The sequence below is a fragment of the Nuphar pumila genome, chromosome 2 (genome assembly GCF_984573655.1).
Source record: "Nuphar pumila chromosome 2, dmNupPumi1.hap1.1, whole genome shotgun sequence".
NCBI lineage: Eukaryota > Viridiplantae > Streptophyta > Magnoliopsida > Nymphaeales > Nymphaeaceae > Nuphar > Nuphar pumila.
Window position 1 is genome coordinate 38,367,661 of NC_143250.1, and position 26,485 is coordinate 38,394,145.

Sequence of the window (26,485 nt, forward strand, 5' to 3'; positions counted from 1 at the left end):
TAGTATATCCTGTGAAATTTTTAGATTTTTATATGACCGTTTTCTATTTTTTCTTTGTCAGAAATCAGAATCTATTTCACAGTAACTGTTATGTATTGTTTAAACCCTAGTTCAACTTACGTAGATCGTATTTCCCCAACTAGAGATTTGATTCATGATTGCAAAAAGTCATGGATTCAGCCAAATGTCTAGTTTTCTCAGTGTAATTTCTGTAATTTTTTAACTCTGTTTGCTAGTTTTAATTGAGCCAAACTCAGAGTTGTCTTTTCTGGAGCCATTACGTGCTCGCTGGAAGCAAGCGTATATTGCAGAAATGACATCTTCCTAACCGAAGATGATTTTTCTGATATATAAAAAGATAATTTTTTTAATCTGTCTAGTACTTCTCTGTAAATTTTTATAAATTTCTATGGTAGTTTGATACCCAATTTGGGACTGACGTTGTGACAGGTACGTGCCCGCGGGCAAAATCACATATTTTTAGGTTTTTATTTAATTTTCATATTAAAATATTACCAAAAATATATATTTTTTATTGCACTTTAATTTTAGAGTTTTCATAAGTGTCCATGTCAATTTTTGTAAATTTTAGAATTCATTTGATGCAATATTTGGTTAAATTGTGAAAACAGGATTCCCGCGGAGTCCCAATTCAACTAAAACACGGGTAAAAATTGATATTTTTATGATATTATGATTTTTTCATGAAAAGTTTTATATTTTTATGGTTTGATCATGTTCATAATCATTCTTGGGTGCTCCACACCCGATTTGGTGTTGATTTGAATCCGTTTGATCCCTGAATTAAGAGTTTTACAAAAATCTTTTCTGAAAACCCTGATTTCAAGGCCATAGTCTTGTTTTCAGTGGTATTTTGGATATTTTTTATAAAATTTTAAAGTTGTTTTCTTTTATTATTTATTCAATTTTTCATTATCTTTTATTATGTTTATCTCAAGAAAGCATGGAAAAAGGCTTATATCTGGATAAATCTAGCAATTTCTAGATATTGCTCGATAAATCCTGAAAAGCTAACATATCTCCACTAACAAGTTTGCTAATTTTGCAGAGATATTCAAGAGTGTATTTTCTTTTATTTTCTTTTTCCTTTTGATGCAAATTGTAATTGTAAATATTGGAATAAGAATTTAATTTCTTGCTTAGAATAGGGCTACATTGCATATAGTTTGTTTTTTTAAATATTGTCAATGTGTGATGGATGATGATTCATGCATATTCAAACTCACAATAGTCGACATGAATGGCACGTGCACTCACTTTTAAGGAGTTAATAAACTCGATCGAGTTCATATTTGTGGCCATAGTCAGAATATAAACAATATCGAGATTTATCATCTTTTTTTAGGCTAGAAACAACCTACACTCTTAGGCTATCTTAAAAAACCATTAAATGTTTTCAAATTTCTCCAAGTATTTTCCTCTTTTAGAACCAATTGAGATATAAATCAATGCATATTCGTGGCCATAGTCAGGGATATGTGTTGAATCTATTTTATCTAAGTTCTATAAGGCACAAAAACTCTTTTTATCAATGATTTCTCAAAATTCCTCAGAAAATATTTTCTTAAATTGCATTCATACATCATCTAGGTTTAGACTGCATCATGAAAAGATTTCACAGGGCCACACGCCCATTCTTTTGATCAATTCATAATCCTATCTCAGAAAAAATAATTTTCTTAAAGTTATTTGAATTTTCTCAGAAATCGATTTTCTCAGAAATCGATTTTTCTTTTCTTCAGAAATTTTTTCCAAATGCCATTCACAATTTTCAAGGTGTCCTTTCTACAAGTATTTTCCAATATTTGAAGCATACATCATATTTTCAATCTGCATTTTTCCAAAGTTCATAGCACATGCCTGATTCTTTGTGCATTTAGGAATAGAACAACGATTTAGATAGTTGAGTAAAGCAAAGCCCATGATTGATCATTGGTTCGATTACCCCTGGTTATGACACCAGAAATGATTGAACCTCGTATCAACAGGCAAGTCCCATTCTTCGGAATTATCTTGCATTTTAAAACGAAGGAGAGTTATTTTCAAAATCTTTTTCAAAGGTCAATTTGACTTGCAAAACTAAAATTTTGCAATAATAACAGAAAGCCTTTAGCACCTTAGATGAGAAATCAAGTAAATCCAACAGTACTTGGAGAATTCATCCACAAAAATAACATAGTAATATATGCCATTATTTCTAGTAATAGGTGTTGGTCCCCGCACACCAACAAAGACAAGCTCAAGTGGTTGCTTAACAGGATGAACAAAAACAGAAAAGGGTAACTTATGCGATTTGGCCATTTGACATGCAGGATAAACACATAAGGCAATTTTATTTATAAATGGCAAACCAAAACGATTAATAATAGATCTAACAATCTTAAAAGATGGGTTGCCAAGGCAATTATGCAACTGATCAAGAGAAACATATTCACCAACATTAACTTCCTTATTGCAAGAAATAAAATTAACACTGTAAAGACCATCTTTACTTTCTCTGCGATAAATCTCCTGTCCTGTTTTACGATCTTTGATGCAACAAAAATTTGGATGAAATTAAAAAAATACTCTGTTGTCTTGTGTGAATAGTCGAACAGAAAGCAATCGTTTAGTAATTTCATGCACATGTAAAATGTCTTTTAACATAAATTTGGATGAATTCAAAGTAACACAACTATTTTCAGTGTGTAGTAGATTCATACTTGTACCGTTTCCAACCTTGACGGAGTCATTGATGCGATACTCACTATACAGGTTTAGAGAGTTCAAATCAAGAGCAATATGGTGCGATGCTCTAGAATCAAGGTACCATGAGTCGCTAGAGCTGCCACCCTCAAGGTCAGCTGAGTAGACATGAGGTGAGTCATCATCCGTCTGATTTTGAGGAAAGGAGTAGCATGACTTCGCAGTGTGTCCACCTTTATCACACAGCTGATAGACTACCTGCTGCCCATACGACTGTTCAGAGCGGCCTTGGTTCCCATGACCAGTAAATTATTGGAAATGATCACCGCCACCTCTGTTATGACGGTTTCTGCCTATGCCACCACAGTTGAAATAACCACCATGACTTTCTCTATTATTTTGACAAAAAATATTTTTTTGCGTGAAATATTTGCCTCTATCGAATTGGGTTTGTCTTCATGATCTAGATGTTGTGCTTCCTCAGCCAAAAGCAAATGATGCACTTCGCTAATTGTTATGGGCTGAACACGAGTAAAGTTTTAAAAGAGCCATACTCATGCGGGAGCCTCCTGAGGAATCCCCATATCATCATCATCCATAGGCTTTCTGGCCATAGTTAGTTGATGTCAAATCGATTTGGCTTTCTGAATATAGTCCTCTATGGACTTGTCTTCTTTCTTTATGGTCTGTAGTTGACTATTTAACTGCATGACCTTGGAGCATGAATGAGTAGCATACCCTTCACGTAAGTTCTTCCAGACCTCAAAAGAGGTTCTTAATTCGAGCACCTGTGTGTGAACTAGTTCGGTAAGAGACAAGATTATCCAACTCAAGAGAGCATGGTCTCGTCGTTTTCGGGTAACATACTCTGGGTTCAATTTACGAGCACCATTTTGAGTAGTGTATTGTTCTGGATTGGCGTAGGTCCCATCAATAAGACTTTCCAGGTCGTGAGAGACAAGGAGCGGCATGAATTGGGACTCTCATAACGTATAGTTCTCTGCAGTCAACTTAATGGAAAGGAGATATTGCAGAAAACTTGGAGACGATAAGGATGAAGAAACAAATTGAGTGAAAGAACTTATCTAGGAAGACAATTTCATTTTGCTGATCACCATCTACGATGGTTGCCCAAGGGTTAGGCTCTGATACCATAAAAGACTCCACAAGAAGGTAATAGTTTTAAGTGGTTCTGTCAGAATAACCTACGTCCATTACCCTTGGTATTTCTCAACGTCAGAGATAACGTGAGCCAAGGATAAACCACTATATATATAGCTGATTTAATTAACCTGTCTTCTTTCTTAGAAGTATCCTGAGAACTGGCCTTATCTCTGTTAACAGAGAGTTGTTTCTCATGAGGAAACTTTTTCTTTACAGAGAGAATTATAGTGGTCTGATCTCTTTTATTTTCATTGTTACAGTTGTGGTCAAACTTTCTTTCTTTGGACGTTGAGTCCTTCAGGGAATTTTGTTAAGACCAACACATATGTAGCGTAGGATTAGGTTGAGTCTGAGTGGCACGTAATGGCTAAGGATTGCAGTTCTTGACAAGGCTTTCCCCAGGGCAGCGCTCACACTCCGATGGGCCCTACAAGATTGCCTCCTAACACATGACCAACTTCATAAGCTGCAGTTCCTCAGTCATTGCAAGATGTGTCTACTAGCCTCAAAAACCTTGTCCCACCTTTTCCTACTCTACCTTATGGCGGCTTTTTGGTGGCAATCTGCTACAAGGCTATTTGGGGTTCGGTAGAGCCCATCTATCCTTCTCATCAATGACATTCACTCTTGATTTTGTCTTTAGTTCATCGATAAGGTCGTTCAATGGAGCTGAGAGATTTCCTTCCAAGTCATCATTTGGGTTGCGTGAAAGCTTCACAACCATATAGTTTTTGAGAATAGTAGGAGGTCTATCTCCTCCCTCCATAAGGAGGGTATGCACAACTTGAGAGAGTAGGTTCTAAGAATTTTCCAAAACTCACATAGTGAGACTGCACTCAGATGAAAAAGTCTATCTGTATGGCTTTCACCTGGCACAGATTGGCATCTTCTCAACATTACGAGTGTCTTCCAAGGTAGGGGGCATTTTGGATTCACGGTAAGGAAATCATTCAGGGTTCATAGAGAGGCGGGTTGTTTCTCTATATAATGATCGTTGCATGACAGAGTGGAGAGGAGGCTGGTTCAAGATATTATCCTCTGTGAAGGTAGGTCCAAGGTGGTCATAAAAAATCGTCGATGGGATTTAGTCTCAACATCAAATAGAGCCCCTGAAGGTAGGACCTTGTTTTTTGGATTTTCCGAAGACTTAAAACAAATTTTGTACAGTTTTGAGAGGTGCATTATACAAAAATCAAGTCGCAATTCGAACTCTATCTCAAAATACATAACTCATTTAGCCAAAGGGGGATTGTGCAAATCATGGAAAGACCATCTCACCGATCAGATCCCTTCCAGGGATGATACTCATACAATGTAATTTTTACTTGTAAATGAAATATGATAGGGGTCGTCCTAACCCCAAGTTGCCTTGGAAAAAAAAAGTGTGTACGTCTGCGGATGCAAATTTGTTTGTGTGAAAGAGAACATGCATGGATTTCTTCTCACCCCTATCGATTTTAATGAGTTGGAACATTGATTTTTTTTTGATAAGCAAGCAGAGGAATAAACCCTGAAAAAGCAGTTACAATGAAATCATTAAGTTACAAGGTACAAGAATCAACAAGTAGAACCAACTGGGGCTCCGCTTGTCTGGTAGGAGTAGTGAGTGCACGTCACCTTGTGTTGAGACATTGCAAGATCGAATCCCAATGGTATGGTTGTATAACTGGTAGGGGTCTGCCTAACCCCAGCTTGCTTTTCAAAAAAAAATTCGTCTCGATTTGTACTGTATTATGCTATACGTACATCGATTTCTGTATTGAAATCATTACTTTGTTATAAATTTCTCATAAAATCGATGCACAGTATTTGAACTCCGAATCGTTGTAAATATGTATTAAGCGTATACAAATGACTGTTATAGATTTCTCATACAAATCGCAGCCGGATGACTGCACAAATCGCTATACAGCGAATACGAAATCGATTCACGCACCACCAAGCACGGACCACAAATCGTTACCGACAAATCAAAATCCAGCGAATACGAAAGACTTCCTCGGCAAGATCAGTGGACGTCCTAGGAGTTCTGCTGCGGTCCAAATAAGAAGTGAAACCCAACAATTTCGCAGTAAATGAGCTCTGCTGTAAACCCTAAACTCTTAACAAATCCAACAATGTGAAAATCGGGTCATGCAAAGAGGCATGACAACTTAATTAATAGCCCAAACGAGATTCCTATGTATCAGTTTTCTCTTGCGAATTCATCAGAGCCTATCATGAAACATAAAATATAAAACACTGCCTTAAGTTTCACAAGAAATGCAAACCTCATCCCAACATTGATTACATACCAAAAGACTTGTAAAACTGAAGCTATCGTTGTCGGAAATTTGGTTGGGAGGAATGAAGGTTAGTACGTTGGGTATTACGTCTTTAGGGTATTGCTGCATATTGGACATTACACGAGTTAGATATTGACAAGCTTCACGTAATGAGAAGCAATATAATGTCTTACATACCTGTTCATGAGAAAGACTTTGTTGCTTTTGATTAGAGGTTGGTTGTTTCTTAGACCTTTTCTTGCCAACCAATTCTAGTGCACCCTTTGTCCTCCTCCGACTGCGATCAGAGACAGGTTTTCTTTTGATACCATTCGCTTCAAGAATATGTCCATCATAATCAACAACGTTCACTACTGACTTGTTGAAGATGATGTTTAGGCTACGGCGCAACTTCTCAGGAGTGTCAAGCAAAGCATGATTTTCACCTACGTTGTTCGATCCCATTATCTTCGACTGGTATTCATTCGCTGTAACAGACTGAAGGTTAATTAACTGCACGTTTTCAAGTAACTCCCTTGACACTTTTCTCATGCATACATAGCCTTCTTCACTTCTCGATGCCAAATCAGCAACATGCATAAATGACCTACACAGTTGTTTGTAATAGAAGGCTATGTGACACTTCTCGTCGACACTAGATTTACTCACATTGTTCATATCAAGCGTTTCAATCTTTGCTTGTCTTCTTCATCTTCGCATTACACAAGACTCCGATATTTCTTGTATCTTCTCTTAATTAAGTGCCTTTAATGCATGACAACATAAAATACCTTTGAATTCATACATTTTGCATGAACATTCAACTCTTCCATTGTCCACATTGTACGTGACATGTGCTTCTTGCCTTTTATGATGCTTTTCGCCCTCCCATAAAATACGGTATTTGCGCATATTCTTGGTTTGCATGGGTCCTTCTATATTGCAATTCATGACATGAAACACCTATTTCTTGATCCATTCAAATACAGTTAGTGTATACAGATCTGCAGGTCACATCAATATTTTCATGTCAAAAGTTGGAGGTCGTGTATTGAAGCATTTCACGTCTTGATCAAGCTCATTCTGTCTTACACCGTCTACAAATAATTCATATTGTTCCATGAAGTGAAACATTGTTAAACATGAATACAGGGTTTTCTTCAGCGTGGCATGCATAGATTCAGCTCTTTGTGTGCTTATCATACCTGCACAAAAGTATTGTCTTCCATATGCCAATGCCCACTTCTCTTTTTCTGCATATAAATTTTGTAACCACAAACAATCTTGAAGGTCGTATATCTGAATCATTTCCTCCCAATCAGACATAAAGATAATCTCGTCTATGCTCTCAAGTACACACCTAGTAAACTTTTTATCAAACCCTGTCTTCTGATTAAATATGTGTCCTATGTTCATTGCTGTATTTTGAAAGATATGCCACAAACATAGGCGATGATGTGTATCTGGCCACACATGAAGCACTGCAGCCACAATTGCGTGATCACCATCTATAAGTACAACTTCAGGTTGCTTCTCGTTCATTGCCTGTGTAAATACTCTGAACAACCACTCAAAGCTTTCCTTGGTCTGGTCATACAAAAATACGCCGCCTAATATACAACTCTGTGAGTGATGGTTCACTCTGACAAACTGCGCAAATGGCCACTGTTCAGTATTAATCTTTATTGTAGTATCAAATACAAGCACATCATTGAAGCATTCATAATCTACTCTTGACTTTGAATCTGCCCAAAACATATTCACAACATATCCATCTTCATCCAGTTGCATTGCACTAAAGAAACCAGGGTCATTGCTTGATTTCTTCTGTAAGTAATCAACCAAAGAACATATTTCTCCATTCTTCATGTTATTTGTCCTCTTCCTTCTCAAGTGGTTTCTTAGATCCAAAGGTGTGAATGTCACATTATCGCGAACACCATCTATGTGGGCAAACAAATTATATGTCTTCCTTGGTGCAATGTCGGCACTATCGGCTATTTCAGCCATTGCAGCATGCACTACAGTTACTTTATGATGTGACCTTAACATAGGAGTCATAAATGATGCAGATAAATCATGATTATGATAACTGATTAAAGTATAAACTAGAAATTTTCCATTCGGATGTCTTCTCAAAACCATTCTCGCTTGACATCCACATCTTGATTCTGGCATGCTCCTTGTTGGATTTCTCATTAATTTCTTTTAACCTTGCTTGGAACAAACATATGTTTTTCTCACAACGACACCCTGTGCATTTTTTGACCAAGAAAATCTTCTCACACTGAAGCCAACTTTTAAGGCATAATCATTGTAAAATTTATATGCAACTTCCTCATTATTAAACTGCATTCCTTCTATCAGAACATAGTCAAGTGTACTTTCATGTTCATTCCCAGTGCCTACACTTTTATTATATGTACTGTCATGATAATCTACCTCATTATTGAATGGCATTTCTTCTACTCGAATATTCAAGTCAAGAGTGGGTCTAATGCCTGCACCCTTCTTATTATGTGTATCATTAGTGCAGATGTTCAATTCTTCAGTTGCGTCATTAGTATAGATGTTCAATTATCCATATCTTTCAATTGATTGAGCTAGATCATCTTCATTACAATCTGATGATAAGCTCAACAATGTTATAAGTAATATATCAGTTTGTGTTGCTAGCAAAATAGCAAACAAATCGATATTAACTAACAAAACAATATCTCACAAATCGGTAGTATGTTACTAATACAGCGGTTTAAGATACAATGCATATAATGAGTGAATGTAGAATACCTGATGGGGTAGAGGCCCTTCCTAGCATTTGTAAACAAGCATTCTTGTCAACAGGTCCCAGCGTCTTACAAATATCGATAAGTTTCCAACCATCGTAAGAACAAGATCTACCTGCAGTAACAAAACAATGCCTTAATGGCACACAAGACGACATGCGTTCTTCATCGATAAGATGATGAGATGGAACCGCTACTCACGACGCTTTAATGGCACTGGTCGAAATGTTTGTGCGTCATTGCTTTCTTCCATAATGCCTAAGGACAACGCAAAAGAAGAGAAGACACGAGAATGTTTTGTAAGCAATATATCATATTACGTTAGCAAGTGCATATGTTTACTACGATTTAATCAGGATGCATATAACAACGAATACCGATAAGGGTTAGCAAGTCAAAGAAACGATTTAATGAATGACAATATAAAAGCAAGTGCAGTTTGATATTTGCTTATATTGAGCATCGAGTTGTCACTTACCATGCCAATAAAAGACACAAAATGTCGTACATGTGTGTTGACGATAACGCTGTCAGTAGATCCAAGAGGCTGTGAAGCGAGTTTAATAGAAATCACTGACAGAACAGCGATTTGAATGCGAAAATCGTCACCGCATGCGTGTAACAATGTGTTTCTGCACACACACGTTTTCAAAGTCTGTGTACAAATATCTTATGAATACATATTAGAAAACATATAATATCTTACAAATCGATATACATATCGAATAATATATTGAAAATCGATACGGCAGTTCAGCATAATAACTTACAAATCAACAATACAAAACCATAATATTTAAAAGGTCGATAAATATATTACACAATAAATTACAAATCGATACAGAAGAAATTGAGCATATTAGCAAACAAATCGATATTAACTAACAAAACAATATCTCACAAATCAGTAGTATGTTACTAATACAACGGTTTGAGATACAATGCATATAATGAGTGAATGTAGGATACTTGATGGGGTAGAGGCCCTTCCTAGCATTTGTAAACAAGCATTCTTGTCAACAGGTCCCAGCGTCTTACAAATATCGATAAGTTTCCAACCATCGTAAGAACAAGATCCACCTGCAGTAACAAAACAATGCCTTAATGGCACACAAGGCGACATGCGTTCTTCATCGATAGCATGATGAGATGGAAAGCTACTCACGCCGCCTTAATGACACTGGTTGGAATGTTTGTGCATCATTGATTTCTTCCATAATGCCTAACGACAACGAAAATGAAGAGAATACACAGGAATGTTTTGTAACACAAGACAGACACGAGAAGGCGACAATGTGTTGTAAAATAGGATAAAAAACAAGGCGGAAACCTCAACTGGAGACGAAGGCAAACTTTGCGTTGACAATGGGAGCTACTATTACAGCAGATGGCGCAAGACTTTAATGAATAGCGAACGTCTACACCATAAATAGTTAACATCAAACTTTCTGGATGGAGGACTTTTTTGTCCTTTTCTCGAATCGTAGTTTCCCAACTTTTGAATGGAGGATAATTTTGTCATTTCCTCGAACCGTAGTTTCCCAACTTTTGAATGGAGGATATTTTTGTCATTTCCTCAAATCATCATTTCAGGGCAAGAAAAGCAAGTAAGGGTGATTAAGTCTTTGCAACAGCACCAGAGTCCGATGCAAAGTTATGTCAACATACACGGGAATACGAGCCCCATGTGCGTAAATATGTGGCGCTCATTCGCCCCCCCCCCCCGCCGGAGCACAGATGTGGGATTCAGTGAATCATCGAGGGGTAGCATACACCACCCTCCCTTTTGCAAAAGTTTAAGAAACCAAATTGCCTTCCATTGATTTTCACTGCTTCTTTAAGAAGAGTGCTTAGGATTTAAAAAATTTGTTTTTGATTCTCTTTTCTGGTTTTTCTTCCACACCTCTTAATTCATTTTCTAACTACCTTTATGTTGCATATTTTATAAGTTTTGTTTTTTTCAGAAGACAAAATACATCAAGCTTGACTTATCTAACTTCCTATTTGATTTGGACCACTTAGAAAGGGCCATTTTGATGATCACATCATGATTTGGGACTGTTGCATCTAAATATCAAGTTGTCCAATAGTATAATGCAAATGTAAACATGAAACAACTATTTTTACAACATATCCGGTATCTTTCACTCGTTGCTCTAATGTTTAAAGCAAATTGCAAGTATTGGTGTCTCTATAGTCTAATTTCTCTTGATGTCTATGAATCAAATTTGATCTTATATATCCGACAAAATTCGATTCCGTTTATTTGCATTTGATAAGGCAAAATTCTGAATATAATCAGATGCTGATATGGTTTTGATTTTTTTTTTCAATATCCGAATTTGACAAATATCCCCCAATATGTTTATATGTAAATAAGCAGATCTGGTATGAGCTTTTCAACATCTTAACTAAAATCAGTTTAGCCAAGCCAAATATGGTTTTTGACACATCCAATCTGAATCCGAACAGTTTACATCCCTAATTAGGAGGAACGATAAGTTTATTCAATAATAGATCAGATGATACAAACAACAACAACAACTATGCCTTCATCCCAAAACAATTGGGGTCGGCGATATGAACCAAAAAAGAAAATCATTCTGGGTCTTCCACATGAATCCTTCTCCTCAAATTATTTATATCCAATGCCATGTCCTTGGTGAGGTTCAAAGCACTCATATCCTTTCCTATCACCTCCATCCATGTCTTCCTAGGCCTACCCCGACCTCTTTTAACTAATATATTTTCCTATTTCTCCATCCTTCTAACTGGAGCATCATTAGGCCTTCGCCGAATATATCCAAACCACCGTAAACGATTCTCTCTCATCTTATTTTCAATGGGTGCAATGCCTACCTTCTTATGTATCTCCTCATTCTGAATCTTATCTTTTATTGTATTTCCACACATCCATCTCAGCATACGCATCTCAGCTACACTCATTTTTTGAATATGATGTCTCTTGGCAGCCCAACATTCCGTACCATATAGTAAAGCGGGCCTAATAGTCATTCTATAAAACTTTCTCTTCAACCGCAATGGCATTCTACGATCTCACAACACTCCAGAGTTTGTTGTTTTGTTGTTGTAGATCAAATGATATTCCAAATCAGCATTAGTCAGTGTTTTGGTGTCATCGTCGGCCATCATGTGGTGGTTATGTGTGGGCATTAGGCCAGCCTGGCCCAGCCTGATTAGGAGCCAACGGACCGGAGCGGAGCCCGGCTTGACCAAGTTATGATCAAAGGTTGTGTCCAGCCTCACTTTAATCAGGCCCGTGCTGGAAAATGCAGCCTTAACCCAACCCGTCATGACCCGATGACTTGACAACTTGTTAGGTATCCTATCCCTTGTCCACCACTGGTGATCAATGGCTGCTAGCAGAGCTGCACATGATGATGACATCATATGTGGATTTATGGTAAGTCTCACCACTTGCACAAGGCACGATGACCACTGCGTGGTTGTGAGGGTGCTGAGATGAAGTCGCCTGATCAAATCTTGTTGGTGCACGGTGTGTCTGTAGCCTTAGAGGCGGGTCACGTAAGGCAGGGTGGTTGTGGGACCTCACCCAGGGTTTTTCTTACTTCGACAAGGGTTCCTCGTCATAAAAAAAATGGTGGAGATGGATTGAACGACCATCAATGATGCCATAACACCCACGAACCATGATTTGGAACAAATCAGCTGATACACCAAATCACCACTACTCAGCGTGTTAGCATCATCACCATCCATAGTGGCGACCATAGTTGTGAGAAGCGGGTTCAGATACGAAGTACTGGTACTGGTGCATGATGGTTTGAGATGTAGTTTTTCATGTATTGGTATAGTTTCAAAACATTTTGATATGAATTTCTATTAAACATCTGTTTCTAAAAGAATTGATCCAAGTTTTCCAAAAAAACAAAATGAAGTATATATTTTCATAAAAATACCTATAAAATTGATTAAAAAATATTTATTGTATCTATAATTTTTTCATATAGATGATTATAAAGTAGATAAAATGCATTTTTAACAATCATTATTGTTTTATAATTCAGGAAATGACCATACTGTGTAACAAATTTGATGTGTTTTCCCAAATGCCACAAATTTTGAAATATGTCTGATGTCCAATTTTGCAAATTTTTGAATTTTTAAGACCTTTTTACCCTTAGCACAAACAGATCTCTTGAGTTTTTGTGTGTTACATCACAACGCTCTCTCCCGATTTCACTAAATCTCATTAAAAAACAAATTCACATGATATTCCTTCAAAAACCATGAATTTTGCACAATATACGATGCAAAAATGACTACTTTACATTCCAATAAAGTAGATTCACATAATGAACGTGCACATCTTCTCTGCCTTGTAACTCCCATGTGAAAATATCTTTCTTGCAAATTTCGCAAAGAGTTTCGTGTTGGTGGTTGTGAAAGTCTATTTTCGATGCAGAATTCAAGAAAAGTTTACAGAATTCATGGACTTTCGCATGTCATCGACTTTAAGCAATGTGAGATTCCATTTTAGTATGCAAATTTACTTGTATATATACACAGGCATTTAGAGTACGAATTTTGTCAAGAGTTTTGCATTGGTGGTTACAAAATTACTGAAATATTTGCAGAATTTCTGAAAGGTTTGCGGAAATCATGAAGTTTAGCATGAGGTAATGCAAATTTCTTTTTCAACATGAGAATTTTACAAGCATTAAAAATGACATTTTGTTTCTTAATACCTTTTATGTGCAACCCAGAGCTATTTTTACATAACCTAGGGTTCTTGGGGTCCCCAACACGTAGTCCCCAAACCTCTTCCTCCCTCACAAATATAAAAGCAAAGCTAGAGTTTTACAAAAACTAAGGTTCTTTTTATCTTCAATCAGTAGAAAATTATGACCATTTTTTAGGGCCAAGCATCAACAGTAAGAAGATTGACGACACTTCATTAGCGAAAAATCATCGATGATGAGTCTTTTTTGGTAAGCACATCTTATGGTATGAGTTGGATAGAAAATGAAAGTTCACAAGTTGTTCATAAGTATTGTAATTGATCATCTAAAAACTAATTCTCATCATAGAGAACATGAACGATGATGATGTAGAATCAATGAGGGGTTTGTGGCTTTAACAAACTGTATTAGGTGAATAGATGTGTTAAACGATGATGATGTAAAATCAATGGTATACTATATTTTTTCTTCATCAACACAAAGTCAGTGTATCTCACAGTCAGCATTCGATCACATGGTATGGGTGAGATAAAAAAAATTATGAGAAAACACAGAGTGTAGAATCAATGATGATATACTATATTTTCTCCCCCATCAAAGATGTGGTGATATGCAACATTATTAAAGCCCAAGAGATAGAGCTAACTCTGCACATACTCTATTTTTTTTCATCAAAGAGGCAGTGAGAAGCAACATTCTTATGAAAGAATGAAAAGAACACAATGTATAAGCAACTTCATTTTATGAAAAAATAGAATGAATGCAATGTACTACCATTCATTCATTTTGTGAAAGAATGACATAAAAGCAATGTATGAGAGACTTCATTTTATGAAAAAATTGAAAGAATGCAATATATGAGTAACTTCATTTTGTGAAAGAATAAAATGATTGTAATGTATGAGTAACTTCATTTTGTGAAAGAATAGAATAAATGCAATGTATGAGCGACTTTATTTTATAAAAGAATGGAATGAATGATGTATGAGCAACTTTATTTTGTGAAAAATGATTAATATTTGTGAGCATGAGGAAGTCTGCAAAAAATATATGATAGAAAAATTATCAGTTTGAAGTGTGTTTCACTACAAGAAAATAGGTCATTGCTGACGATATTTATCGTTGATAATATATGATTTATGGTAGTCAATAACATTAATGATGATAAATATCGCCACCCGAGTCATCGGTCCTTTATGATTGTTTATATTACTATTTTTAATGATATTTATATATTATCGTATATCTAAAAACAAATTCAGTGATATAATATAGTCAGTATTAAATGGTTAGCTCTAGAATGTTGTCGATAATAAGAATTAAAGTTAACAATATTTATTGTCGGCTATGTTAATTAAAATTGATAATAAATATTATGGTCTATATTATTGTCAGCTGACCATAAATATCGTCGATGACATTTTAAAAATCGACAATAATTATCATCCAAGAGATATCGAAAAATCATATATGTTTAAATAGCCAACGATAAATGTCGGTTATAGTAATTGAATGTGACAATAAATATCATCGAGTAAATTTAATACCACTAACAATATTTATCATTGATTATGTCTTAAAGGTGACAATAATTATCATCGTATTTATATTTAAAAACATATATGTAAAAAATATCAAATGATAAATATCGTTGAGTATAGATTAAACTCAATGATAATTGTATATATATATATATATATATATATATATATATATATATATATATATATATATATATATATATATATATATTGAAAAGTCATATATGTTCAAATAACCGATGATAAATATTGTCACTAGTAACTTTGATATAGCTGACGATAAATATCATCAACAAAAGTCTCTTTTTTTTAAAATTTATATTTTTACTTAGGCAACTTTTGCATGGAATCATGTGAATTTGCATAGAACTTCCACATAGTTTGATGAAAATTCACTTAATCAAAAAGAAAATCACATGAAATCGTGCAAATTTGCATAGAACTTCCACATAGTTTGATGAAAATTTGCTCAGTTACAAAGAAAATTGCATGAAATTATGCAAAATTGCATAGAATTTTGTCATAGTTTGATGAAAATTTAAACAAGAAGAAAAATCAAATAGAATCATGTGAATTTGCATAGAACTTATGCATAGTTTGATGAAAATTTGCTCAATTAGAAGAAAAATTGCATGGAATCGTGCGAATTTGTATAGAACTTCTACATAGTTCGCCCAATTAGAAAGAAATATGAATAGAATCATGTGATTTTTTATAAAAAAAATTGTATAGTTATATGGAAAGTCGCTCAATTCTTTGTAAATTCACATATAATCATGTGAATTTTCCTATTCTTATAGAAAATGTAAGAATGTGCAATATATCCTCAGACACAAACATCTTATATTTGCTCAATAGAACATTTTATGTTTGCTCAACCTAAATACTAGAAACATAAAATAAAAATTTCCAACACATCAAATGCAGCCATACGAGTGTGAGAGCGATGTAACTAGTACCTATAAAATATTAAAGATGAACAACTAAAGGACAAATGGTACGTCAAATTGCCTAACCTAATTCATCTCTCATGTCAGTAATAAAAAGAATGATGCTAAAATAAAAAAAAATTGAATCATGAAACTTTCGAGCACTGAGTGGTCTGTGTTCTTCTTTTTTCTCAACAGGCAAAATGTGTCCACCCACTTTAAGAGAATGATTGATGATCTCTATTTCTTCCTAGTAATGGTACAAGGACTCCAATGCCTTGCAAAGCTAGAAACACATGAAAGAGGAACTTCAGTTTTAAACAATAGATAAATTTGACAAAATAACAAGTGACCCTATGTACAAGAATGATATAGTAGGAATAAAATATTTTAGAAAGAATGCATGGATATAGCACTAAAGAAATAGCAGAAGATTTTTGTCTCTTTTCTCATAAACTACAACTCTGATGTTCTTTATGCAAGTGTGCTAGCATTGAAAAAAATTTACCATGGCATTTTTGCACATAACTCCAGACTTTATGGAAAGAAAAAATAGCAAATCCGGTATATGTTGTATGTACACCTAGCAGATCTTCTTCTTCACCTCCTCCTCATTAATCAACTCCAAGATTCACACAAAAAACAAGAACAAAAGAAAAAGTCTCTTCTTCAGGGCAAGAAGTCAAAGAAATCGAAAGCGGGGAAGGCCAAGAAGAACAAAAAGATGATACCTTTCGACAATGACGGTTAGGGTTTTTATGTAGATGATGATTATCTCATCCTCAGAGGTCTTCATGTTCTTCGAGGACTCGATGACAATGAGCCAGTGATCGTAGTCACAACCCTCAAGGAGGATGGTCTCCTTGGGTGGCTTGTTGCTTTAGTTTGGGGAGGGATCGTTCAATAGTGAGTACCCGCTGAAGGAGAGCGAATGAAAAAAAACAAAAGAGATAAGAAGAAAGAAAAAATGGAGAAAGGAGTGGAGAGAGAAAGAGGAAAAAACAAAATTTAAGAAAAAAATATAAAAAATAGAGGAAATGAAAAGAAGGGAGCCCTCCCGCGAAAATATTTAAGGAAAAACAAAATTTTAACATCAACGACAATATTTATCGTATGTTCTTTATTAAGGGCGACAATAATTATCATCATATCAGATTCATATAGACGATGATATTTATCATCAGTTTTAGATTAATAATCATGATGATAATTATCATCAATTTTAGTTATATTAACGATGATAATTATTGTTAGTTTTAGATTAAAGTAGTTAATCAACATATTGAAGACCATAATTATCCTCGATTTTAGATTAATATTGACAATGATAATTATCATTAGTTTTAGAAATATTGATGATGATAATTATCGTCAGTTTTAGATTAAACTAGTTAATCATCATATTGACGATAATAATTATCGTCAGTTTTAGATTAATAATGACAATAATAATTATCGTCGATTTTAGATTAATAATGATGATAATCCAAATCATTGGTTTTGCAAATCTAACCCTGCAGAAGCATTTGGCGTGGTCCATTTGCTTGGAATTGACTATTGAATCACCATAATTGAATAAAAGTTTTCATTTTTTATGCTTGCATGTTTACAAAAATTCTGAGTCATTGATTTTTCAAGCCTTAAAAGATCCTTCTTATACATCGTAATTGGATGATCCAAGAAACTGTTTTTATAAAATCATGCATATAGATCACATCTGTATGGTGAAATTTTAGAAAAAAAATAAAAAAAAAACTATGAAAATTTTGGTGTATACCAGTTTACATATTTTAGTTACCTTGGATCAAAGGAAACTATAACATGTAAAATGCTATGAATCAAGATTTTCATAGGTTTTTTTGTAAATCTAACCTTGTAGATGCATTCATTGTGGTCCTTTTGCTTGGAATAGACTATTGGATCATCGTAATCAGATCAAAAAATATAATTTTTTATGCTTGCATGTTTACAAAAATTCTAAGCCATTGATTTTCAAGACTTAAAAGATCCTTCTTATACATCGTAATTGGATGGTCCAAGAGACTTCTTTTATAAAACCAAGCATCTAGATTGCATCCGTACAATAAAATTTTAGAAAAAAATAAAAAAACCCATGAAAATCTCGGTGCATACCAGTTTACATATTTTAGTTACCTTAGATCAAGGAAATCACAACCAATATTTGATGATTTGTAATATATTGATAGGATATTGACGACAAAAATAATCATCATCAATAGATTACAAATAATTGACATATTAACGATGATAATTATCATCATTATTGTACTGATCATTTATAATATATTAACAACATATTGACGATGATAATTATTGTTATCAATAGTTACAAAAAATAGCATAATGACAACAATAATTATCATCATTAATATGCTGATGATTTGTAATCTATTGACAACATATTGATAATAATAATTATCATTGTCAATAGATTACAAATAATCGGTACATTGACGACGATAATTATTGTCATCATTGTACTGATAATTTATAATCTATTGATAGCATGTTGATGACGATAATTATCATCGTCAATAGTTACAAATAATAGCATATTGATGATGATAGTTATAATCACCAATATCTTGATGATTTGTTATCTATTGACAACATATTGATGACAATAATTATCATCGTCAATAGCTTACAAATAATTTACATCTTGATGATGATAATTATCATCGTCATTATACTGATCATTTATAATCTATTGACAACATATTGACAATGATAATTATCATCGTCAAGATGCCAATTATTTGTAATCTATTGACGACAATAATTATCGTCATCAATATGCTATTAATAGATAACAAATCATCAAGATATTGGCGATGATAATTATCATCATCAATATGCTATTATTTGTAACTATTGGCGATGATAATTATCATTGTTAACATGCTGTCAATAGATTATAAATGATTAGTATAATGTCGATAATAATTATCGTTGTCATTATACTGATAATTTATAATCTATTGACAACATATTGATGATGATACAAATAATAGTATATTGATGACAATAATTATCATTGCCAATATCTTGATGATTTGTTATCTATTGACAACATATTGACGATGATAATTATTATCATCAATAGATTATAAATAATCAGCATATTTATGATGATAATTATCATTGTCATTATACTAATCATTTATAATCTATTGACAACATATGGATGATGATACAAATAATAGTATATTGATGACAATAATTATCATCTCCAATATCTTGATGATTTGTTATCTATTGACAACATATTGATGATGATAATTATCATTGTTAATAGATTATAAATAATCAGCATATTTATGATGATAATTATCATTGTCATTATACTAATCATTTATAATCTATTGACAATATATTGATGACGATATAAATAATAGTATATTGACAATAATAATTATCATCACCAATATCTTGATGGTTTATCTATTGACAACATATTGATGATGATAATTATCATCGTAAAAATATTGACGATGATAATTATCAGCATCAATATGCTGATTATTTATATTTTATTGACAACGATAATTATCATCGTCAATATGCTGGTATGCACCGAGATTAATCTATCACGACGATAAATATCGTCACATATATATTTAAATTCAATGACATTAACATAGTAGATGTACGTCAAAAATAAGAACATATGTGACGATAAGTATTGTTGTCTATACTATGAAAAATCAAAAGGATAATAGGTGATGATTAATTATCTCATTTTTTAAAGGCGATGATAATATCGTCGGCAATGTCTAATCTTGACCATCTTTCGTGTGTTCTTTTTCATAAGAGCAATGACATTATGTCATTGGCTATAGCTATTTTTACTATAATATATTTTTATCATCGAGATTAATGTATTATTACTACGATAATTTATCATCATCATTTTTATGGTCGGTAATGACGTGTTTTCTTATAGTCTTTGAATTAAAGATTGAATTATTTAATAACATGAAAATTTCTAGTTTGAAATGAAGTTTGAAATATGTTTGAATTAAAGATTTAATTATGCAAATTTCTTTGAAATATATGAATTTTCTATGCAATTTTTCACGTATACATGCAAGTTTCCTTCAAAATAAGTGAATCTTCTCCTTATATGCGAAATTTCATCAAATATGTAATTTTTTTCATCTATGCATGAATGAAAGGATAAGAACATGTACTAAAATTGATTTTTCTGATTGGTCTTGATGATGCCTAGTGATCCTCGGTTAGCCTTCATCAAATGATCACAATAAGTGATAAGCATCGTGAAAGACTCTTTAAATAAACCATATATCATCTCCTTGTTCAAATTTCATCCACGTCATGCTTGTTTGTAACTTACTTCAACATCTTTCTCACAACTTATGTCATTCATGATTTCTCTTGGAGACATCTTCAGATTATCATGCAAACGTCCATAAATAACACATTAAATCCACTTGAAATGCACTTTTTCCACTATGAGGTTGCTCACTGCTCCACCACATATATGCTTGGTTTCATACCTCTTCACTAGAAAGAATAGTGCTCTGTGCATCTTTATACAGTGGATCTTTTAGGAACAATCAACCATAATCTACGAGTTCTTTCACATGCATACAACAATGACTTTGTTACTGCAACCCCTCATGAATTTTGCTTTATAGTTATTCTTGATAACATGATATTTTAAAAATTGGTGCCCAAAATCATTAAACCTTTTACAACAAACATTTTTCAATCATTTGAATCTGTTGTTAGCCACTGAAATTGTTTACAATCGTTGAGTTTTTTGTTGTGCAACTCATCATAGAACTTAGATACCTTCGCTTCAATGATTTTCAATTGCTCTTCATTGGATGAAAAATTATTAAATGAGAACCATGGGTTTGACTTTTCAAATTCCATTCGTGCATTGTTCTCACCTACCATTATCTATCCCATATCATCACTGCCTTGGGATCTTCTATCATTTTTCATTCCTGCTCAACTAACATGGTATAGTCATCATTATCGCTACCATCTGATTCTCTATTGTGGTTGTCATCACTACTACCCCAAATGGACTGATCAGCTACACAAATTAAATCAAAATTTATCGTATATATCACTCCCTTTGCTTCTATGCTTGCAACATTCCTGGATTTTGAACTTTCAAGATTAACAATTAAAATAACACCTTTAACTCAAGCATAAATTAGAAAGTTCAACAACCTTTACCTAGATTTGTCATTTAGATTAAAAGGCTTGGTGTCATCCAATTTATTGCGATGAAGATCATTAGCATTGGTTTGCCTACGTAGTTCCACATCCTCTATAGTGATCTTCTTATTGTTAATTGTTTGAGATAGTACTGAGATGTTCTACAAAAAATTGAGCTTAATACATAAATGTGCCTGAGATAAAAGTATATTATCCACAAGATTTTCATCATTTCATTCATCAACTGGTTCTTGTGCATCACTTTCAATTTCTTCTTGTGTAACTTTGCAACAACTTTTTATTTAACTTTGCAAATAATGGCTTATCGATTACCTTTACTAGCACCTATAGCTTTACTAGTAACTAAGTAAACATCACCATTATATAACATTGATTTTATATCATCATCGTCCAAGACATGTATCCATATATGTTGGACATCTAATTTTGAAGAAAACGTATATTAGAGGATCATTAATTCTTTCGCATATCCAGTTTTACGAGACATCAATGCTATAAATTTTTTACAATTGTTATTTTTAGAGACTAATATAGATTTCTAAATAAGTTGATCAGTGTTATAGTAACATACCCTTACCCTTTCAGAAGTCATCATAACATCGTACACCAGTCAGGGACACTACAAGAAAAATGTTAATTAGCGATGAAAAATTATGATAGATTATTTTTGTCGTAAATTTGTAATGAATTAGCTAGAGAAAACTAGTCGTCCCTAAAAGTGGAATTAGTTGCAAAATTAGCAATGGAAAAATTTTATCTCAAAATCCGTCGCTAATTAGCGACAGAAAAAATCTGTCTCAAAATCTGTCGCTACTTAGCGACAAAACTTTTTTGTCGCTACTTAGCAACAGATTTTTTTCGTCGCTAAGTCATCGCTAATTTGTAGTTGAAAATTCATATTGATTGCCACGTTGGCAATTCGTGTGCGGCACCATTCTACCAATCAGAGCGCATCATGCACCTCAAATCTATATAAGTACATCGCTAGTTCCTCTGTTCTGTGTGTTTCTCTGGATTTGAGCGAGTTTCTAACATTGCCATTGTCTTTTTTTTTTACAGAAAAGGATCAAAATCGGGGGCTTCAATGAAATGTCGCGGTTGTCAAGGTAGTGGAATGAAGGTCATCGTCCGTCAATTGGGGTTTTCCATGATCCAGCAAATGCAGCAGCCCTGCAATGAGTGTAAAGGGACCAGTGAGATTATCAGCGACAAGGATCGGTGCCTGCACTGCAGGGGAAAGAAGGTGGTCCAGGAGAAGAAGGTGCTTGAGGTTATAATTGAGAAGGGTATGCATAATGGCCAGACGATCACTTTCCCGAGTGAGGCAAATGAAGCAGTATGTTAATTTTCATAGTCTTCTTCTTCATCGTTGTGGTTGTTCTCGTTGATTTTGTCTCAAACTTTACTGATTTGATGCTTCGGTGATCACAGCCGGACATGGTGAGGGGCGACATAGTATTCATTCTGCAACAAAAGGAGCATCTAAGGTTCAAGAGGAAGGGGGACGACCTCTTTGTGGAGCACACTCTTTCTCTAACAGAAGCACTATGTAGTTTCCAATTCATAGTGACCCACTTGGACAATAGGCAATTGTTGATCAAGTCTCAACCAGGGGAGGTCATCAAGCCCGGTGAGCTCTGCCTTGAATTGTTGTGGTGAACAAGAAGAAGACCAAGATGCCCGATCGTATTCGTGATTTTACTGAAAAGGAGAAAGAAAAGATTTAGCGACGGATTAGAGACGAATATTTATCTGTCGCAAAACCAAATTTAGTGATAGACTCGCGACGGGTCATGTCCATCGCTAATCCATCGCAAATTAGCGGCAAATCAGTTCTGTCACTAATTAGCGACCAAGGATATGCGACGGACGTTGTCCGTCGCTAAGCGATCGCCAAACACATTTAGCGATGGATTAGTGGCGGATAGCGTCCATCACTAATCCACATTTTTTTTGTAGTGAGAAATCGGGAAAGATTACTTGAGAATCATGAAAAGCTTGAAAAAAAAAGTGGAAGTGCCTTCAATGAATTAAGTTGCATGTGGTTGTTTGAAATGGAAAAATGATTATAGATGTTTTAGTAGTTGTAAAAAGCAACCTCTTGGCAATTACAGTAATAACATTAGCTTTTCCTTTCCCTCTTTGATAGGCAATTTGTAGGATAGCCCACTGTGGGGCATGAACCCAACACCCCTTGGTTGAGATGGTGCTACTTGCCAAACCAAATATCCAATTTGATTCATTGTCATATGCAGAGTTGTAAATAATGTGAAAGATGCACTCATGGTTTTTATCTTGCAAAATACAAGGTTATAGGTAACTATGTATTGAAAAAGGAAATGGAACCATTGTCGGTGGTTTTGGATTCTGCTGACGAAAGTGAACACTAATCCCCTTGTGAGATAACTCACAATTCTGCATGAAGAGATGCCAACAGCATCGTTCATGGTATGCTGTACACCCAGTCTCATTTATGCTGTCCTGTTCCGTGAGCCATCAGATTCAGATGAACTGTTTTATCCATTCATAAACATGAATATTATTCATTAGTTGAATAGGTTCTAGAAAAGACGAACATGAGTCTAATTGAAAATGGTGTGTGTGTGTGTATACAAGTATTCAACAAGCCAAATAAATCTTTCGAGAGGCATGTTTGCAACACCTGTGATTTTGTAACTTTCACAGGTTTTTTGTGACTCTGAATCACATTTTAGAACTTTCACAGGGTTATTGCAAACATGCAAAAAATGCAACCTGTGAATGTGATTCCCATCAGTCAATGTTGAAGCCTCAAAACTTGTGAAAGGTGTGTGTAAAACTTTCACAAGCATTAATGCTTAGCTGTGAATGCATTAAAGTAATGACATGACATGACACATTCTTAGATGATAGATTTTCACACGTCAAATTCACAACCTAAAAGCAAACATGAGAAAGTTAATGTTTGAGGATGTGAATCACATAAATCACTCTCACAAGCAAGGTTGTTAAATGTGATGAGGCGAAGCGAGGCATTGAACCTGTTATGAAGCGAGGCATAAGCCTCGAGGCATTGAAGCGTAAGCTTCATGATCAAAATAATAAAATATATAATATTAATAAAATCATGAAAATTTTAAATAAAAACTACTAGTAAACAATAGTATAAAATAAATACTACTTTCCTATAATTAACTCATATTATTTATTTTTTTATATGCATGCACATGTAAACCACAATTAAGTTAGACTCATAGTGCAAGATAAAACAAGTTATATCTACAATCATGAAATCATATTGAATACAACGAGGGCTCCACTTGTATGGTAGGAATTGTTAGTTCAAGTCACCATGTGTTAATACGTTGAGAGTTCAAAACCTAATGCAATGTTGTGTAATTCCAACATGCACACACACGTATACTCATTTATCCAACAATTCGTGGTAAAGATCAAGTGCCACCAAATGAAAGTTGAAAGAAGCTACTTCCATTAACACATCTGGTGGCCGGTGGTTGGGCTTATGTTCAGTTCTTAAAGAGTTTGTTTGAACTAGTAAAATGGGTTTGGTGAGCCGAACACGAACAACAGGTGTTGAACTCAATTTGGCTCCTACATGCTACTTGAATAATAAAGATTGTATCTTAAATATATTTTACATCCCAACAAGTTCAAATCCTATTGCTTAAAGTCTTGAAACAATGCAAACTCTGAGTTCCCTCAATATGTCTAGAGTTTGCTACCTGATTCGCAAACTTGATACTCCTCCAAGTCCCCAACCGCCACTCAAAGAGTTGAAACCCCAAACACCAAAAGCCCCCCAAAACGCCTTCCACCCATACCCCAAGCAAACCTCAAAACCCTAATCCCCACCATCCAAAAAGCCCTACCCCATTTGCCCAATTCTGCAACTCCCCTGAACCAAAATTCCTCACATCACCACCAACCAAAACCATAAAAAAGAATGGCTACCAAAACCCACCTTGTCCTCAAGACCCTCAGCCCCACCACCATCATCACCACCACCTGCATAAGGATCACCACCACCCCATTCTTCCTTCGAGAGCCACAACTCCAAGAACCAACAACAACAACAACACCTCTCCCACCGAACCCTTCAACGGGTAGCCCTCTATACCAGGAGAACTGGCGCAGCCCCCACCCGGACACCCTCCTGTCCCAATCATTGGTCTCTTTGGGACTCATCGACCAGACGTTGTGGTGGCGGATCTAGGCGTTCTCGCAGACGCTCGATCTCGCCAGCCTCCTCAACGTCTTCGCCGACTGGATGACCTCACAACGGTGGTCTGACCTTGAAGCACACGCCTTAGAAGCGAAGCGTGCCTCGATGCAAGGCGTGCACGCGCTTCACCCATGTGAAGCATGCACTTCAAGCCTGCAAACGCCTAATACAGCGCCTTTGTTCCTTGAGCTTGCTCTTCACCTCTGAATCATAGGCCTTCGCCTCTCACAACACTGCTCACAAGGACAAAACTTTTACAGCTACAGTAACCTGTGATCAAACAAACATGCCCAAGATGGCCAAGCTATTCATAATTGCCACCGTTGTGATCAGATTGAGTTTTCACAGAGTGCTTTTCTAGTACTTTTGAAGTCATTTACTTTGAGACGTGCTGCTGAATCAAGAAACAGCGAACACAGGTATGGGATAGAAAAGGCCATTGGACATTGTAGTAATTGAAGCCTAATCTTGAATGTGAAAAGTATAGTTCATGTTCTTGACTAGCATATGTTTTTTCCTAAACAATCAATTGAAAGAAGTGTCGTCAAGATAATGAAAACTATTTAACTTTTAGACCATATGCAAAAAGACACGTTAGTTTACCTGTAGTACTTGTAGAGACTGCAATGTGTTCTTCATTCACTAATTACCTTTCATGCCTTCATTGAAAGCATGACCTTGTACTTTTGGAATTGGAACTACAGGATTTTGAACAGACCTCACATCCATTAATTGATCTTAATATTTGATTCTCTTATTTTATGGCACACCAAATATTAAAAAAAAAAGAGGGGCTCAATGAAAGGCCAAACTGCAATCACTTGCACATGCCTGTTGCAGGCTTCAACTAGTTGACAAAAACTTGATGTGGAACTATGTCATGAATGTCATGAATATTGCCAATATTTTGA

The 26,485-nt window shown here is 34.8% G+C and overlaps 1 protein-coding gene across 1 annotated transcript; it reads left to right on the forward strand.

The window, feature by feature from the left end:
• Nucleotides 1-3,829: 3,829 nt before the first annotated feature.
• Nucleotides 3,830-23,011, forward strand: LOC149845290 (dnaJ protein homolog). The gene is made up of 3 exons (XM_089987480.1): nucleotides 3,830-3,879; nucleotides 22,412-22,688; nucleotides 22,784-23,011. The coding sequence occupies exons 1-3, from the start codon at nucleotides 3,830-3,832 to the stop codon at nucleotides 23,009-23,011; spliced, it is 555 nt and encodes a 184-aa protein (XP_089843606.1).
• The last annotated feature ends 3,474 nt before the right edge of the window (nucleotides 23,012-26,485 follow it).